Genomic DNA, 19,540 nt, shown 5'->3' on the forward strand with positions numbered 1-19,540 from the left:
ATAAAATGAAATGAATAAACATGATCCAACAAATAATGTGAAATAAAACACAATGACAATAATTGTTGAATATAAATTCAAGTTTAATCAAGGAAGTACATTCATTTTCCTTATGACAATTATCATCATCATCATCATCATCATCATCATCATCATCATCTTCATCATTAGTCGAGTCGTACTTTTATTATCATAACAATGAGAACCCATCACTAAGGGGAAAAAAATTGTAGACCTGCTATAAACTACACATGGACATGGTACCGTACGGGTTGGTTTGCAAGGTGGCTAAATGGACTTGTGACGAGTTTGCCGTCTCCCCGATATATATTGCATGCTGAAAGCTAGCACACGCAGCCCATATAGGCAGGGCGGTGTGCATATCTTTCGATGGTAGCTACATGTGTGTGCAGTGGTCGTGGCTGAGGCGCGGATGATATTTCCGTGCGCTCAAAAGTTAACCACCGGGCCGAGGCCCGGGAAGTATCGCGATCATTACCGCTAAAACACTCGCATATGCATAATGCATGTGTTAATACATAGGCATGTCCAGAAATCGGGGAATCCGTAATTTTTGAAGGGGTTTCCGTGCTTCCGTAATTGCCGTTGATTTCCGTACCAATTACGGAAAATCCGTACTAGTTGGCAGCTCTGCCAACACCAACATCATCATCAGCACCAGCATTATTAATCATAATCACCGCCACCACCACCACCACGATCACCACTATCATCACCACCACCTCTATTACCACCCCCACCATACCACTACCACCACCACCATCATCATCACCATCGTAATCATCAACAACTTACCATCCTGAGTGAAGTACCGATGCAATCCACACCAGTATCACCTCCTCCAATGATGAGGATGTCCTTGCCCTTGGCATCGATGTAATCGGACTGGTTACCCATCTGTTTCTTCTGCCATGGCTCCAAGAACTGCATGGCATACTTGATACCGTTCAGGTCACGACCTGCATGTAGGTAAGGTTTTCAAGAATTATTATCATTATCAGTGTTTGCAGTATCCAAGTACAACATTCAGCCTACATATTCAATATTCATCCCCACCTTTATCATTACCACCATTGCTACCATATCATCACCACTACAGCAATCATCATCACTATAATCACCATCATCATCATCATTGTCAACATTACCATCACCATTGTCATCATTATCATTATCACTACCTTCTCAATCATCATCACCACCATCATCACCACCATCATCACCACACCCGTCCTACCTGGTATTGGTAGGCCCCTGGGCCTGGTTGATCCCATACACAGTAAGATGGCATCATTCTCCTTCATGAGGTCCCAGCCGTTGACATTCTTTCCTATCTCAGCGTTAGTCACAAACTTCACCCCTTCATCTTCCAGGAGTTTTAGTCTGCGCTCAATAGCCTGCAATGTTACAATGGAATGATTATAAATGCTGAAAACTAATTCTTCTCAAAATATTTTGTTTGGTACCCAAGTTATTACAATATCTATTTTAAATATATATCTACGTTGTATGGTTTTCATGTACCGGTATTATATTTTTGAATAAAAAAGGGTTTCAAGAAGTCAACCAGAATACACCTACACTACTTCTTCACTGTTAAATTTCAATACTGCTATGCTAGCTGTGCACAATTTTCACAGCTAAACTATTATCTCAGATTATGAGATAACAATTTCAGCTGAATTTGGAGTGCATTCATAAATGATTGATGAACTTAGTGGCCCCAAATGGTTCATCTGACACATCTTCTGGTGACATTTGCTCTGTGCTTTACAATTACTTGGCTGGGGTTGTGTACATCCAGGGTGACAGGTGGAAATTTGAACGTTGTTAAGGTATTGACGAAGAGGGAAATTCTGCTACAGCATGTGCAGTACAAGCCCCAAATGGACTGAAATTAACTATTTTTTCCTTACACTTTTGCTCATCTTCATCGTAGGGATACCATACATGAGTAGGCCCCCACATCGGTCATTCCTCTCATAGACGGTCACTAGATGACCGGCCTTGTTAAGCTGGGCAGCTCCAGCCAGGCCAGAGGGTCCACTCCCGATGACCGCTACTCTCTTGCCGGTCCGGTGGAGAGGGGGCTCGGGGCGTATCCAGCCCTGCTCAAAGGCGTGGTCGATGATGGCACACTCAATGTTTTTGATGGTGACGGGTGGGGCGTTGATGCCTAGAACACACGCTCCCTGGAGGAACAAGAAAGATATACAATTGTACGTGTAACCTAGAAAAATAGAGTGAACAAACTACCCCAATATCCCTCTCCATCAAACGTTCATGTAGTTTGCTCAGCATTATGAGTGTCCGTAAAATGGAGCATGGTTGGAATTCTCTCAAGGGAACAGCGAATGTGCATACATTGTGGCGGGCAAGCCTGAATCCGATGAACGGGGTGATAATATATCTGTAATGCGCTTGGACGTTGTTAAAGTATGAAGCGCTATATTACCGCAGAATACTATTAATAACTATCACCCTGAATTGCAGAATAGAAAGGCTTAACCCTTAGTATCATTGAAATTTAAAAGCGCTTGTGGAAGGTCGCTTACCTCACAAGGAGCGGGACAGCATCTCCCAGTGAACTCTGGGAAGTTGTTGGTTGCAAGCAGTCTCTCGAGGGCCTCCCTCCACTGGTCTCTAAAGACGAGGTCATTCCAGGAGGGTATGATGTTACCCAGGGGACAGCCGGTGTGCGCCTGGCAGAATGGAGTACCACAGTCCATACATCTATGTGAAGAAAGGGGGAGGAAACAGATTAGAAAAAGGGACTGTGAATCACAAGGTATAGGGCTTGAATTTCTGCCACAACACTACCATCCTTATGCAGGTGTCATTTGTAAGACGCACCTTTTGACCCCCGGGGATGGTGCATAATGGTTGCGTCATGTTTCCCAAACTCGCGACGCACAGTACCGTCATGGCCGCAAAATGTCCGTCACAATACTGACCCATATGTGCGTCATAGTAAGTCACTTTACCACGTTGCGTCATTTGGTGTGTCAATGGGACCGTCACTTTCTCCAAGCAGAAGTGTTTCTCAAATGTGCGTCATTGGCTAGTCATTTTCATGAAATGGTGTGTCATATGTTTGACTCAAATGTGCGTCGATGGAATGTAATGGTGTGTCACTTTCTGTGACGGAAGGTGCGTCATGGTATCAAAATGTACGACTCACATCGGTACAATGACGCACCATTCCCGGGGGTCAAGAGGTGCGTCTTACAAATGACAAGTGCATTAAGCCTTCATTAGTGTAGGTGCCACACCTGACCCAAACATACACTTGATCAAAGAATTCAGTCGTGGGTTAAATTTATTTTAGAGTTATGATCTACATCGAAGCCCTTGGAATGTCATAGTCGAACGTGACAGACATGAGCGCTGAACAACAACAAGGGAAACGCCTGCATTACGTAATTCGATATGATGAAAAATTGAGGTTGGAACATTATTTATAGGCAGGGTGGCCCATTAGCAGGCCCCCAAAAATGAAATCCTCTGAATATAATCAGCTTTTTGAAGTGAATATTGATTAAGAATCATGAACAAATAAGAAAAATTGATTCATTTATTCTCATATTAACTTGTGAAAACATAATCCAAGTCTACTGACCTAAAAAGACCTTTTACCTTGTGACCTGGAATTTGTGTCATATGACTTGTGATACTTGATAACCCTTGGGTACAAGTTTCATGGAATTTGAACAAACGCTTTTGAAAATATGCTAAAAATTCAAAATCTTGATGTTGATGCCACAAAAAAGTCTAAGTTTGTTGACCTAAAATGACCTTTGACCTTAACTTAGTGACCTGAATTCTGCTCACATGATTGGGGATACTTGATTACCCTATAGTCCAAGTTTCATTGACTAAGAACTTATACTTTCAAAATTATATCAAAAATTCAACCTTAGGTCACCAGAAAAGCGGCACCTATGTCTCGCTTTTTTGCTACGCAGGGGAGACAAAAATCACTTTGTATCTAACAGACAAGATTTTTTTTTAAATATGCACACAAAAAAATCTTCACTTAAATATCCAAGCTAGCATATGGAATAGAAGAGGTTCTACCTTGCTGCTTGGACTTTGAGTTGTTTCTTGACTCCTTTGTGATTGTAGATCTCACCCCAGTCCTTCATGCGTACTTCAACATCACGGTACTGATCATTGTTCCTTCCGTACTTCACAAAGCCTCTGAAACAAACGGGAAGAAAATAGATACATACTCTCAATTACACAGAAAGTGAACAAAATGGTATGTTCTTTTACTTATATGGTAAACATTACCCCCCCCCCCTCCCTTTTCTTCAAGAGTACAAGGTTTAGATCAGACAGCCTGACTGAGCCTATATTAATTGCCATGAGACAAATAAAAAGCAATTTTACAACAACACTCCTCATTGTGAACAAGTGAACAGAGCTTGATAGAGCATGATAGAACTTGATAGAGATTTCAGGTAGCATTATGAGCTTGTATCATATACATGTATGAAGAAAAAGCCACGATTTTAAGCACTTTGGGGGTTGACCGAGATATGCTCTGGTGACAACTGCACCAAGCTTTTTTGTTTTCTTTCAAAGATTTAGGTTTAAGCCCATGAAGTAACTGAGTTTCAGGATAGATTTAGGATTAGGTTTGGGAGTGTCGTGGTCCAGTGGTGTAAGGCGCTTGACTGGAGATGCGAAGGTCAAGGGTTCAAATCCAGACAAGGCACTAATATCCTTTGGCAAGATATTAACCTGCACTTGCTACTCTCCACCCAGGTGGGAACCCGGTAGGATGCGACCGTCATTGTTGGTCAAACAGTTTTTGAGAGTCAAGTAACGCCTGGCTGGAATGCTGCCCAGGGAGTGGAGATTGTGCACACAATGTGTGCGGGCAAGTAATGAATCCAATGACTGGTAATAGTATGTCTGTAAAGTGCTTATAGATATGGTAGATGTATTTAAAAGTGCTATATAAAAGCGGAATATTATTATTATTATTATTAAACTTACCTGGTCTTATCCAAGACCCTCTCAATGGTCTTCTTCTCCTGCTCCAGGTCTGGGATGGTAGACTCAATGTCCGTCACCTTAGGCTCCTGCTTGACATGCCTGCCATCATCTGATCCATTCATCCCATTGGATGGTTGACCGTTGGGGGCGTGGCCATTGAGGGCGTGGCCATTGGTGCCATTGGTCAGACCGTTCTGAGGAAGCTCCGCCTCCTGCTTGGCCTTTTCCTCTGCAAGGGCTTTATCTCGCTGCTCCCGCAGAGCTCGACGGTACTCATTGGGGAAGACCTGGACAGTTGGTGGTGGAAAACAACCAGTCATGTTTACTTACATGTACATTTTCTTACAGCACAACAAGTGCTGGTGTATTTGCTGTCTTGCTTTTTAACGGTTTAAATGGTCACCTTCAATTTTTTTTTTAACTGCAGAACCAGAAACTTTTGTAAATAACAGCATTTAAGTCTTGTGATGTTTTGGTTTCATGGCCTCAAACTTTCCTGAATCTAGACGACTTGTAAATGCTTGAAACTTCTTGCACTTAAAAATTTCTGCTATTTATAAGTCAATTTTACAAAACATAAACTTTTAGCAATAAATAAATAGATGTTTGTTTTCTTTGTGCACACTTCCAATGGAAAGCTTGTTGGTACAAGACCAAAATTTCATTATAGATGTGGCAATCAAAGAAGCATGATGTTCTGCAGTTCTTGTTCTTTGCATGATTCTACAAGAAGGAACTGTGGCATCTCAATAGAGGCATGCAGTCTAGGACTAAAGACATCACTATTAGCATGACACAAGGCCAGGAGCACTGATTTCCACAAGACTGGACACATCAAGAAGAAACTCCAAACACAACCTAAATGTATCATTTACCTTGACAAATCGTTGGCTCTCTGTTTCCCAGTTTTCCAGTATCTTGGTCGCGACCTTTGACCCAGTGTATGAGACGAACTCTGCTAGACTTTCCTTCAAGAAGGTGATGTCGATGTCTTTGACTAGTGGCTCAAGGACAACAGACTCTGTATTGCACTTCGGATAGAAATCATTCCAACTGAAATGCAGTTTAAAAATAAAAAGAAGAAAAGAAAATAAGAATGTAAGAATTCTACATTAAATGTACACTGGGGTAAGTTGGTTGGTGGATGCATAGAGAGATGGATAGAGAGAAAGACTGAGAGACGAAATAGGGTAATTTGGCAAATGGAAGTACAGATGTATACCTGAATCAAAGGTACAAATTCTGTCACTATCTTACCTTATTCATAATGCATTTCTATCTGACAGAAAATTACATTGACACTTAACAAAAAATTGTGTAAATAATGAGATTTCAAGCAGGAAATTCATCAGGATGGGCGGTCTCTTGATTTAAAGAATTATGATTTTCTTAGAAAATTTACAAGACATGACATATAACCTACTAGGCAACATCTCCTATAGCTTGCACCCAAGAAGATCTGGAAGCACCTACCCCCTGCAAGATACAATGCAGCCAAAACAGGTTTGTGGGGTAGTGACTCTCAAAGAAAAAATCTACCTGGTGCAGGAGAGCATAAAAACATGAACATAGTTCAATGATCTTATACTTACACATTATAGACATAGGCGATACCACCTGACATGCCTGCAGCAAAGTTCCGTCCAGTAGCTCCTAGAATGATGGCTCGTCCTCCAGTCATGTACTCACAGCCGTGGTCTCCTACGCCCTACAAAACGAATCATCACAACAGTCTATCAGGGCCCCGTCTTACAAAAGAGTTGATATCAATTGCAGCTATGTACGTAAGAGATAGGAGACTCCAAACTTGCGATGACATGGATAATAATATCTGTAGACTGCTCAGAGCCATTATTAATAATAATAATAAATTTATATAGCGCAGCTTTCATACAAACTATATTCAGCTGCGCTGGTTCAGATCTATTTTTTTTTTACTAAATTCTACAAATAAAGAATCTCTCAATTGAACAAATATGTTTTTAATTTGGATTTGAAGACATAGAGAGATGGAGTGCTTCGTATTTCTATTGGCAAGCTATTCCATAGCTTGGGGGGCAGCAATAGCAAAAGCATGGTAACTGAGAGTCACTTTAGTTTTGCCATTAGGAATCTGGAACAATAACTTATCTGCGGTACTGCGCAGTGTGACTGGACTTTGAGTTGAAGTAATTCTGTTATGTAACTAGAAGATTGACCACTCAATGATTTATAAACAATTAACAAAATTTTGAATGAAATTCTTCGACAGACTGGAAACCAGTGGAGCTCTCTCAGAAGAGGTGTGGTCGAGGTGAATTTTGACCAACGATAGATTATCAAGATTAATATCATAATTCATTTCATTAACACTAACATTAGATATGAGCTATTCACTGCAATATGTAATAAAGAAGATGTCCTACCTCACAGATTGCAAGAGCTCCCGAGTTCCTGACGCAGAAACGTTCAGCAGTCCACCCCCTGAAGAAAGCCTTCCCACTGGTGGCGCCATATAGGCACACATTGCCGACGATGATGTTGAGTTCAGACACGAAGGCTTCGGGTATGTTACGGTGAGGGTAAACAATCACCGTGCCACCAGACAGGCCCTTGGGGAGAATGAGAGGTTGGGATTATTAATCTTCTCAAAGAGGATCACTTTTGTCCACGGCAGTACCATGGTGAGTACGCTTAACATTCAGGTATTAGGTAATTTGAAATGGTTATGTAAATTGCAATTCAACGACTGCTTTAAAAACAAGTTATTTTCTATCAAGTTGGATGCAAATCTCTTTACAAGAGCTACACAATTTCAACTAACTACTGTAAAAAACAAGCATTAGCAATGTACAATGCAAGCATGCATCATCATCACCATTACTAGCACGAACACCAACGTCATAATAATCAGAATCAGAATCATCATCAGTATCATCACTACAATGAACACTGTTTGAAGCCAGAAGGGCGTTAATTCCTACACAACAATACAAAATTAACAGATCAAATTATTGTATCATTATCATCAAATATTACTTGATATTATGATATATCATTCATGAATGTCTTTAGAGAAGCCAGGGTAGCTTAAAGACCAATGACTTCTACATGAACACCCTTGGCCAGGAAAGCTTCTTCTTACCTTTCCTACATAGTCATTGCAATCACCTTCTAGCTCTACATGAACACCCTTGGCCAGGAAAGCACAGAAGCTCTGGCCGGCTGAACCAGTCAACTTGATCTCAATCGACTTGTCTGGAAGGCCTTTCTCACGATACTTCCTGCAAAACAAGAGTAGAAAAATTATATAAGTTTCTTCTTTCTATGTTGATAACTTATTGTCAAACATCATTATCATTGCAACAAAAACATTATGATCACCAATTAGCACCACCACCGTCGTCGTCGTTATCGTCGTTGTCGTCATAATCATCATCATCATCATCATCACCATCATCATCATCACCGTCACCATCATCATCATCACCACCATCATCATCACCATCATCATCACCATCATCATCATCATCCTCATCACCCTCATCATCACCCTCATCATCACCATCATCTTCATCATCATCATCTTCATCATCATCATCATCATCCTCATCATCATGACCATCATCATCATCATTATCATCATCGTCACCATCATCATGACCATCATCATCATGACCATCATCATCATTACCATCATCATCATTATTACCATCATCACCATCATCATCATTATCATCACAATCATCATCATCACCATCATCATCACCATCATCCTCACCATCATCATCATCATCATCATCATTATCATCACCCTCATCATCACCATCATCATCATCATCATCATCATGACCATCATCATCATCATCGTCACCATCATCATCATTATCATCATCCTCATCATCATTACCATCAACATCATCGTCACCATCATCATGACCATCATTATCACAAGCATCATCGCCATTACCATCGTCATCATCATCATCATTACCATCATCATCATCATCATCATCATGAAGACCGTGTAAAGAATCTATTGATGACATTACCTTGAGATGTGAAAGCTCAGGGTGGTTCCGAAGGCTCTTGATTCATTGGTGATGTCCATGTTTATCTTAACATGCTTGCTAGTTCCCTTCAGAACATCACTCGCTCTTTCTATCAACAAATTATCCTGTAGGGTAGCAAGAATGGAAAAGCAAAAATGTGATTACAACTCATTTGAAGTTCTGGAAATGGACATTTTGTGAGTAGTTCTGAATTGTTAAGTAAATTGATAACTTCAGATTTTTATGCACAATGTGTCACAATTCAATACACCCTTTTACGGTTACAACAGTGCGCGTGCACAGACATGGGCGCCATTTTAAATTACAATTTAAATTACATTACATAGTTGTTTACTTGTAAATTAAAATGGGGCCCATGTAAATACGATGTGAGCGGACAGTACAGGCAGTGACGCAGCAATACACGCGCATCTGAAAACATTGTTAACGCAATGTTTACGCGCAAATTAAAATGGCGGCCTTAACCGTAAAAGGGTGTATTGCTCCAGGCAAGTCAGACTTAGTAGCATTCCAAATTAATGAGTTCAGAAATCTTGTATGCAGCAAACAGAGGAGAAAAACACATAGCTGATATCGAAGAGCATTCAGGTTGCTGCAAGATGACCATTTCTTTTGATTAACTTCCCTTCCGGGGGTGGATATTTTCAAATCTTTGCGCGGTAACTGCACAGACCCTTCAGTCGTAAAGGTACATTATACTCTAGTTCAGTGTTCAACAAAACATCCTTTAACGTGTGAATACCCGAGTGAAGTCAAATTCTTAATGGGAACACACACGCTTAAGTCTTTAAACAGTACATGGACTGTTCTCCTGAAACATAAGAAAAGTGTATTTAATTTCTCACCAATCTTTTGTCCAGGGCAAAGTCCTGCTTAGCAGTGCCTCCGATGTGCCTGGCACCGGGTCGAAGGTCAGAAGCCTTGGTCAGTACCTGGTCAAAGTTAAGAAGCTTGCTCTTGCCATTAGTCTTCTCCTGGACAGGCTGGAGCATGTCACATCGACCAATCATCTCCTACAAGAATGACGCAAGAAGAAGTGATAGATCAGTAAAAACAAAATAAAAAATCTTTCTTTTACAGAGTGTTCAATGACAATAACATGAACTTGTTGCTTCTTGGTATTTTGTGGATTCTGAGAGAAAATTTAAAGAACATTGTTTTACAATACGCTTTCATGAATTGCCCTGTAATTGTTCTACGTACAGATCATAAGAATCTATGTGGGCTAAGGCACCTGACTGGAGATGCAAAGGTCGAGGGTTCAAATCCCGACACGGCACTAATATCCTTTGGCAAGATATTAACCTGCACGTGCTACTCTCCACCCAGGTGTTAAATGGGTACCCGGTAGGATGCGGCCGTCATTGTTGGTCAAACAGTTTTTGAGAGTCAAGTAACGCCTGGCTGGAATGCTCCCAGGGAGTGGAGATTGTGCACACTATGTGTGCGGGCAAGCACTGAATCCAATGACCGGTGTATGTGTAAAGCGCTTAGAGACATTTGTATTAAGTGCTATACAAAAGCTAAATATTATTATTATCTTATTAGTGATAAAAGCTGAGCAGAAGTACAGGGCTAGAATTGTTCAATGTAAGAAAGTTGGACACTGTCCACAATCCCACTAGCCCCTTATGTGTGAGAGGAAAAGGCAGCAACTAAAGACAATCATAAAATATGCAGTGTCAAATTTGCTGATTGAGAGTCCAGACACTCCTAATTCTATCCTTCATTCAACTGTTTGATCGGCACATTACCTTTTTGGCAGAATAATTCCATCCTTATTTTCCACAGGGTTGTCATGGCTAATCAAGATTGTAAAATTTGTAATTTTGCAAAGACATTGTATTCCACAAAGTCATCCATCCGTCAATAGGTGCCTATAGTTTTGTGCAGAATTGTATTTATGGCAATCGAGCGACTGTGCAGAGAGGCAAAGCAAGCAAGCAGAGGGTTATATAGGTTAAATGCAAACAAACCTGGAAGGTTCTGAATCCCATCTGTGCCATGTGAGAACGGATCTCCTCTGCAAGCATGAAGAAATAGTTGACAACATGCTCAGGTTGACCCTCAAACTTCTTCCTCAATTCAGGATCCTACCAAACATAGAGAAAATAGTGATTAAAACAAACATGGATTGCAACATGACATCCATTAATAATTACAGGTAAAGAAAAATAACAATGAGTAACACTTTGTCAACATCAGGAAGTTTAGACTACATACATGTACATGTAAATTGTCATGATTATATGATCAAGATTAAATATCATATAGCCCTGAAAAAATATTTCCACATTGTCAATATCATCAATGCTATCATTATCATTATCACTGTTGTCATCATAACCATAACCACAACAAACTCATTTCTGTGATCCTCCTCCTCCTCCTCCTCCTCCTCCTCCTCCTCCTCCTCCTCCTCCTCCTCCTCCTCCTCCTCCTCCTCCTCCTCCTCCTCCTCCTCCTCCTCCTCCTCCTCCTCCTCCTCCTCCTCCTCCTCCTCCTCCTCCTCCTCCTCCTCCTCCTCCTCCTCCTCCTCCTCCTCCTCCTCCTCCTCCTCTCCTCCTCCTCCTCCTCCTCCTCCTCCTCCTCCTCCTCCTCCTCCTCCTCCTCCTCCTCCTCCTCCTCCTCCTCCTCCTCCTCACCCCCCCCTCCTCCTCCTCCTCCTCCTCAACCTCCTCCTCCTCATCATCATCATCACCATCATTATCATCATCATCATCTTCATTATCATCATCATCCTCCTCATCATCATCATCACCATCATCACCATCATCATCACCCCCCCCTCCTCCTCCTCCTCCTCCTCAACCTCCTCCTCCTCATCATCATCATCACCATCATTATCATCATCATCATCTTCATTATCATCATCATCCTCCTCATCATCATCATCACCATCATCACCATCATCATCACTCTCACCACCACCACCACCACCACCACCATCATCATCAACATTCTGACATACAGACCTGAGTAGCCACTCCTACAGGGCAAGTGTTAAGATGGCATTTCCTCATCATGGTACATCCCATTACAATAAGAGGCGTGGTGGAGAAAGCGAACTCATCTGCCCCTAGAAGAGCTGCTACGATCACGTCATGACCTGGCAATGGAAGAGTCAGTAATTGAAGTGAGGTTTTATTTCAGGTGATTTACTAATCATTGTGAATTTGGTCAAATGATGGCCAAGTATAAGGCACCAAAATGTAAAACAACAGAGTAAAGACTTCATTGCTTCACAACCAAGGATATCCACAGGGGACAATGCAGCAGGCATATGTGGCTTGGACATAGTCAAGACATTTCATGGACTGCCTGTCAAGTTTGCTTGTTATTCAGCTCCTATACATTTTATTTCAGAATCATCCAATAGTTTCTTTTCATTCATAGATATTGGGTATAGCTATGCTAGATTCTATAATAAGAATATAATTTTGATTGTCACCAGACCTCAAGATTACATTACAACATCCAATCATATAAAGAAGTCTTTCACACTCTCTCTCTCTTTCTCTCTCTCTCTCTCTCTTTCACACTCTCTCTCTTTCACACTCTCTCTCTCTTTCACACTCTCTCTCTCTTTCACACTCTCTCTCTCTTTCTCTCTTTCTCTCTCTCTCTCTCTTTCATTCTCTCTCTCTCTCTCTCTCTCTCTTTCTCTATCTCTCTCTCTCTCTCTCGCTATATTAATAATATTAATAATAATAATATGTCTTGTTTACCCAGGGTAGCCTCATCAGTATTCATACTGTTCTCCCTGAGGGCCCTGCAATCATATTATTACCCCGGTAATCGGATTTGAGCTTACCCGTACACAATGTATGCACATTCTCCACTCCCTGGGGAGCATTCCAGCCAGGCGTCATTTTTACAATCGTACATTTGCTAATCTAAGCACATTAGCTTTCGCATCCTACTCTCTCTCTCTCTCTCACACAATCACTAACCTGTCCTCAGCTGGCCGTCTGTCTGCAGGACGACCCTTGACCTAAGGTCATTGAGAACCAAAGTCTGATGAGTCTCTGCTAATCCGAGTTCCCATGGCAACCCAGCGTGTTTGATTCCGGTCCATGTGCTAGCCCCCGTCCCTCCGTCGTGGCCTGAGATGGTGATGTGTTCAGCTTTACCCTGTCATAGAAGGAATGTTGTGAACCAGGGAAAATACTTTAACAATTTTGGGGGCTACTTTTCAAGCTTGCTTGCATGAAAATAACACTCTTTATTTTGTTTTGCATTGAACTCTATGCAATTTTGCGGGGCTCTTTTATGACTTTTGGGGGCTCTTATTGGAATTTCAGGGGGTTAATTCGCCGAGCCCCCGTGTATTTTTTCCCTGTTGTGAACAGTCAACATATTGGCCTGATATCATGAGAGAGAGATTCTAATTCCTTGGTTTAAACCTCCATGATGATCATCATGCCCCATGGGGCAGGCAATGATACATACACTGTATATACAACGCCTATTTACACTCATTTGTGTCCATGCTGGAAGTTGGAATCATGATTTTGAAGATGATTTAAATTCAAAGTGACCCTAACTTCGGGCCCTAAAAACTTCCTGCATAAAAAGATTGACCTCCAGATGGCTGGGTTGCTTGAACAGTCTTACAGATAGGAACGTGGAGATTAAGCCTAACATACCCCCCCCCCCCCCCCCATACCCTGTTTGTTTCCCCCTTCTATAACATGGGATATTTTTAAGGATGTCTACTGGTATTCTAAGCCTAATCAATCAACAGTTAACCTACTTCCACAACTATGGTGAAACGTGAAATAGTCAATTTACTTTACTTCTCTTTAGGGAGAATTATAAAAATCTTGGTTGATACCCCCAGCCTAAACACCCAAAACATTAAAAACTGATTATCTACAAGGTTTTGGCCATCCAGGTGACATATTACGTTGTGCCTATTGTGTATAGATGGTGTGGGGTTAGTATCTTTGGAGTGAGTGACTGCAGTATGACATTACACGGGTCACTGAAATAAAACCTCACCTTGGCAACCCCAGCAGCGACGACCCCTACGCCGACCTCTGACACGAGCTTGACACTGATCCTTGCCTCTGGGTTGGAACACTTGAGATTGTAGACGAGCTCGGCGAGGTCCTCGATGGAGTAGATATCATGATGAGGGGGCGGGGAAACCAGCCCCACTCCGGGGATGGAATACCGGGTGGAGGCAATGGCTTCGGTGACCTGTGAGAGAGAGAGAGAGAGAGAGAGAGAAAGGTCAAGAGGTTAATTAGAGTGCAATCATTGATAAGGTCAAATCATTATGGGTGGTGTTGGAGCTAACAACTGGATCCAGTCAGGTCCTCCACAAAGATGATTGCATTTTAAAGAAGCAGGAACACCATGGCATCCTTTCCTGTACCTAATTTGTTTAATGAATTCCCAAAAATCTTTTTTGTGTTAGAACCCAGTGGGCGAGTACAAAATTGAAACCAGGGTCAGGTACGAAAGGGAGTTTGAGAACACTCTTGATAATTTGCTAGTCAAATTGATAAATGACACCCCCTCCACCCTCACTAAAACAAACATAAAAGACCAAAAACAACAACCCAAATTGGGCGGTACTGGAGACCAGAGTTAGGAGGTTTAGGAGGTTTGTCATACTCTCCTTATGCAGGCTCGAACCCCTTACCTTATATCCTGGCAGTTCACCCCCTTCTCCTGGCTTAGCACCCTGGGCCATCTTGATCTGCAGCTCATCTGAGTGGGCCAGATAGGAGCTGGTCACCCCAAACCTCCCAGAAGCTACCTGCTTGATGGCTGAGCGGGTGTTATTCAAGGGGTCCTCGGTGTGCAGGTACCGGTCTTCATTCTCCCCGCCCTCTCCCGTGTTACTCTTGGCACCGATCCTGCAGGGCAATGAGAAAAATAATCCAATGAATTGAACAAAGATTCTACCTTGCAATGTACAATGCATGTAGATGTAGACTTGTGGACATGTGGATTTACATTTTCATGTTTTGAGTGGAAGCAGTAGCTTACTCTAAGAACCACCGAGTTGATTATAATCATGTCAAATTAGTCTGAGTAAATCTGACAGAGAAGTATATTTCTCATGAGTGATCAGATCATATATATTTGCTTTGGATACAATTACTACTCCCTTTCATATCATTAAAGAGAAAGCATCATTACTTAAGGTAACAAAGGGATTCTAGGTTAGGCGAAGTTTGAGACTAGGCTAAAATAAGTGCTGAGTTACAAGCAATAAAACAGAATTTATAAACAACAAAAACAGTAATAATCAGAACACTTAGGTGTTAAATATACATAGACGTTGACATCTTAGACATTAAAAAGTAAAATTACCCAACATGAGCAATAAGAAAGAGTAAAAGGTGAAAGAGGGAGGAGAGTAGATCGAGGTGGGGAGAGAAGGGAATGAGTCAGAAGAAGGGAAGGATATATATAGAGAGAGATGGGTTGGCTCACCTGTTCATAGCCTTTGCCAATGTACTATGGGCCTCTATGGATAGACTACCAAAGCTCATGGCACCGGTGTTGAACCTCTTAACTATGGAAGCAGCTTCCTCCACCAGGGAGAGGTCAAGAGGTTCAGCGCTCTTCACCATTTCAAGCTGACCTCTCAGGGTACACATACGCACCTGTGGAATAAGATTTCACAATTATGATTATAGGCATTTCTATAGCGCCGTCTATCTAAAAATTCTAGCCTAGCTGCCATTACAGCGCTCTAGCATTTCAAGGAATTGATTCCTGCCAGGTACCCATTTACCTCACCTGGGTCGAGTGTGGCAAAAGATTAATGCCTTGCCAAAGGACATTAGTGCAGTGCCGGGGACTGAACTACGACCTTTGAATTTCAAGTCAAAAGCTTAAACCACTCGACTACGACACTTTTACAAATCAAATCCACATCTAAAGACAAACTCAAACTCTCAACATCTCTAGTTGCCACCTCTCAGGGCACACATACGCTCCTGAGAAGGTATTTAATTCAATACTTCAGTCAGAAAAGGAGTATGTTACTCAATTTTGGCTTAGATGAAATATTAGCCAACTTCCATATTCAGTTGATGCTTCTGGCTAAGTATTTTACCCTAAATACAAGACAGCTCCCTAGCAGACTTAAAGATAAAGACCAATTATGGTCATGCGATTGCATTGTGAAAGAAACGTTGTGGAATCGATTAGAAAAGGTTGATCATCTAGCATATAAGTATTGGTGTGTACTGCAAGGTTCTGGGTTAGAAGATGTATATGGGACTACGCACACGTGCGGGACACATGCGTTTATCTCTCACATAACAATAGATAAACTAATTTACCAAATATATCAATAATTAGGCGGTTTCCCGGCAAATTTTTTATCATTTTATTATTATTCAAAACATATTCTTTCACATGATTGGTAATAAGAGCTTCCATTTCATTTTTTGAAATTGGGGCGTTTCCAATACTGGTCTTTACCTTTAAGCCAATTATTTTGGAAGCATTGATTGGAGAATCTTTGGAACTTCATTACTTCTACACACAGCCTGATCAAGAAAACTTTAACCATGCAAAAACAGTTGCAAATTACCACAATTTCTAGCTAGCAAATAACTAAAGAGCATTTTACTTGTAGGTAACAAACAACTGCAGCACCAATCTACTTGCCTGATAGGAGACTTACCGATTCTTTCTGTGACTCTACAAACTTCTGATAGGCATTCTGATTCTTGTTACGTGCAGCATCCTGCAGGTTTGCAATGCTGACAGGATCGTTGACATGCTTCTCACCCCCATCACGCCAATGGTACGATCCACCCTCCAGGTTACTAGATATGTCTCCTTGAGCCTCTGCATAAGCCATTCTGTGCCTCTCAAAAGCCTATATTGAACAAGGAAACCTGACTTATGTTACACTGAAGAAGCTCTCATTCTTCATAAATGTGAAAACCAACTTGTGAAAACGTCTTTGTCTCCGTCATGCCTGAAAATGTCTTCATGCAGAAGACATTGCCACACACAGTAAATAGCTTTACCTGGAGTCCTCATGATACACTAATAGAATTACAAGTTCAAGACATAAGTTGATGATTTAGAATTCATAAAAGGCTGCACACAACAGACTTCTAGCCTAAGAATCCTGGGGGTTTTGGGTGTTGTTTTTTAATTTTAATATTAATTTTAACAAAATACAAATTCTAACAAAATCACAGGATTAGTGAGAGGTCCAATTTCCTTCTACCTTCCATCATCAACCATCTTTTATCAACTATGGAATCTTATTTCAAGTGTTCTGTATACAAAATGTTATGCTTTTTTAAGTAAATATGTTCATGTTTATTCAGGGCCCCATGGAAGACCACTAATTATTGGTGAATGGGCTACCCTGACAACATATTAGAAATAAATAAATAAATAAATAATAAAATTTTATCAACGAACGATGACATTACCTCTTCTGCCAGGATCTCAAACGTGGCTCCACCAAGCCTGGATGCTGTTCCTATGAAGCACTTATCTACCACCTCCTCTGCAAGACCAACTGCCTCAAAGATTTGAGCTCCCTGAAACAAGATGAGAGGAATTAATAAGACATCTGAAACGTGTTCCATACCTGCCAACCTTTCACAGCAGTAACTAGGAGTCTCTCAAGGTAAAATTAGAATACAGTCCATTTTGTATACTTTTCACACTGACTTTTTCAAAAAAAGAGAGAAATCTAGGGTTCAACGCAATAGCTTGAAGCCAATAAATAGGAATCATTCCTCCAAAATAGGAGTGGTTGGCAGCTATGACGTTCGTGTGATAAGAATGATCTTCTAATGTCAACTTACTGAAGCTTAGGTGCGGTCAAAGCCCTAAATGCATACCTGATCGCAACATAGATAGGCCTAACGCCAGGCAACAAAAAGTATTTTTCCCTCCCCCTTTTCATTCAATGTGTGCTGCTTTTTACTATATTCATGCTTTATTTCCTTTCCTATCCCAGCCTTACATCATAACTCTACAGAAATGACATGTTCCTTTTCATTGTATCCTTCTCAGTATCATCCAAACACCTAAGCTAATTCCATGCCATATTACCATACCCTCCATCTTAGCCATCACCTTAGAGATGCCCTTCTCAGTAGCCGCAATGACCATCTACACAACCTCAAATATTATCATAATGCTAAATCCCAGTCATACTTTGTAACTTTGCAGGAGTGAAACCTCCATCTTGGCCATCACCTTGGAGATACCCTTCTCTGTCGCTGCAATGACCCTCTGCTGAATATCCTTTTAAGGCCCAATCTGTAGCCCTTTATAAATACTATAATAATGCTTTATAAATAATAACCTCTTGCTGCTTTTAATCCAAATCTCACCTTGTAACTCTGTAGGAGTGAGATGCCCATCTTGGCCATGACCTTAGAGATACCCTTCTCCGTAGCGGCAATGACCCGCTGCTGGATCTCCTTGGGTCCAAACTCCACTCCCAGAAGGCTCTGCTCATGCAGGCTGATCAGGCACTCGTACAGGAGGTAGGGACAGATCGCATCCGCACCATAACCTAGCAACAGGCACAGGTGGTGCATCTCACGAGCCTCTCCTGTCTCTACTATGAGGCCGACGTGAAGACGCTGTCGGGTCTTGATCAGGTGGTGGTGGGATGCCCCCAAGGCTAGCAGAGGGCTGGATGATGGGTAAGCATAGGTAACAAACATAAATTACAATGTCAATGCTGAAAAATTCCATTCCAATAAATGCACAAGATGTACATGTATACACAGTAATTATTTCATTTAATCGAGCAAATATGCCCAAAGTACCAAAAACACCCCCAAAAAAATAATTCCAATAAGTATCTCAAGAAAAACTTAAAATACTATTCCTCTGATTCTGAGTAGAGAATCAAACTTAATACATGGGGGTTTACATAGATCAACATCACATCGCCAAATTAGACTACAATAGTGGTCAAATACCTGACTGGCACTCTTTCTGGACCTGCAGCTCTGTCGGACAAGACCAAAAGAGTATAGCCCTGCTCTGTTGCCTCGGAACACTCTGCACAGATCCGGTCTATCGCTGGGACCAGTCCTGCATATCCAGCTTCCACAGGGAAAGTGATGTCAATGGTCTTAGTCTATAGAAACAGAGATAGAACAAAAGAGAATATATAAAACCAATGAATTACACCATACACATTGATTAAGGCCACCTCTTCACCCCACTCCCTACATGAACCTAGATGTCCCTGTAGTAAGCCACCTCTTCACCCCACTCCCTACGTGAACCTAGATGTCCCTGTAGTAAGCCACCTCTTCACCCCACTCCCTACGTGAACCTAGATGTCCCTGTAGTAAGCCACCTCTTCACCCCACTCCCTACATGAACCTAGATGTCCCTGTAGTAAGCCACCTCTTCACCCCACTCCCTACATGAACCTAGATGTCCCTGTAGTAAGCCACCTCTTCACCCCACTCCCTACATGAACCTAGATGTCC

General features: G+C 41.5%; 1 protein-coding gene across 2 annotated transcripts in view; it reads right to left on the reverse strand.

The window, feature by feature from the left end:
• The window catches only part of LOC115928103 (putative glutamate synthase [NADPH]), a 57,221-nt gene that overhangs the window by 7,670 nt on the left and 30,011 nt on the right, over positions 1–19,540 (reverse strand). For both annotated transcript variants that reach the window (XM_030994857.1, XM_030994858.1), the window contains exons 14-35: positions 19,019–19,179; positions 18,419–18,725; positions 17,504–17,614; positions 16,735–16,932; positions 15,531–15,703; positions 14,731–14,947; positions 14,082–14,282; positions 13,031–13,211; positions 12,053–12,186; positions 11,054–11,170; positions 9,923–10,090; positions 9,057–9,181; positions 8,150–8,288; positions 7,431–7,616; positions 6,618–6,733; positions 5,901–6,078; positions 5,026–5,312; positions 4,099–4,221; positions 2,577–2,754; positions 1,938–2,213; positions 1,259–1,418; positions 817–980 (exon numbers count right to left, since the gene is read on the reverse strand). In XM_030994857.1, the coding sequence (XP_030850717.1) occupies positions 817–980; positions 1,259–1,418; positions 1,938–2,213; positions 2,577–2,754; positions 4,099–4,221; positions 5,026–5,312; positions 5,901–6,078; positions 6,618–6,733; positions 7,431–7,616; positions 8,150–8,288; positions 9,057–9,181; positions 9,923–10,090; positions 11,054–11,170; positions 12,053–12,186; positions 13,031–13,211; positions 14,082–14,282; positions 14,731–14,947; positions 15,531–15,703; positions 16,735–16,932; positions 17,504–17,614; positions 18,419–18,725; positions 19,019–19,179 (3,900 nt within the window). The remainder of the gene's footprint in view (positions 1–816; positions 981–1,258; positions 1,419–1,937; positions 2,214–2,576; positions 2,755–4,098; positions 4,222–5,025; positions 5,313–5,900; positions 6,079–6,617; positions 6,734–7,430; positions 7,617–8,149; positions 8,289–9,056; positions 9,182–9,922; positions 10,091–11,053; positions 11,171–12,052; positions 12,187–13,030; positions 13,212–14,081; positions 14,283–14,730; positions 14,948–15,530; positions 15,704–16,734; positions 16,933–17,503; positions 17,615–18,418; positions 18,726–19,018; positions 19,180–19,540) is intronic.

The sequence above is a fragment of the Strongylocentrotus purpuratus genome, unplaced genomic scaffold (assembly GCF_000002235.5).
Source record: "Strongylocentrotus purpuratus isolate Spur 01 unplaced genomic scaffold, Spur_5.0 spur5_scaffold_21, whole genome shotgun sequence".
NCBI classification, from domain to species: Eukaryota; Metazoa; Echinodermata; class Echinoidea; order Camarodonta; family Strongylocentrotidae; genus Strongylocentrotus; species Strongylocentrotus purpuratus.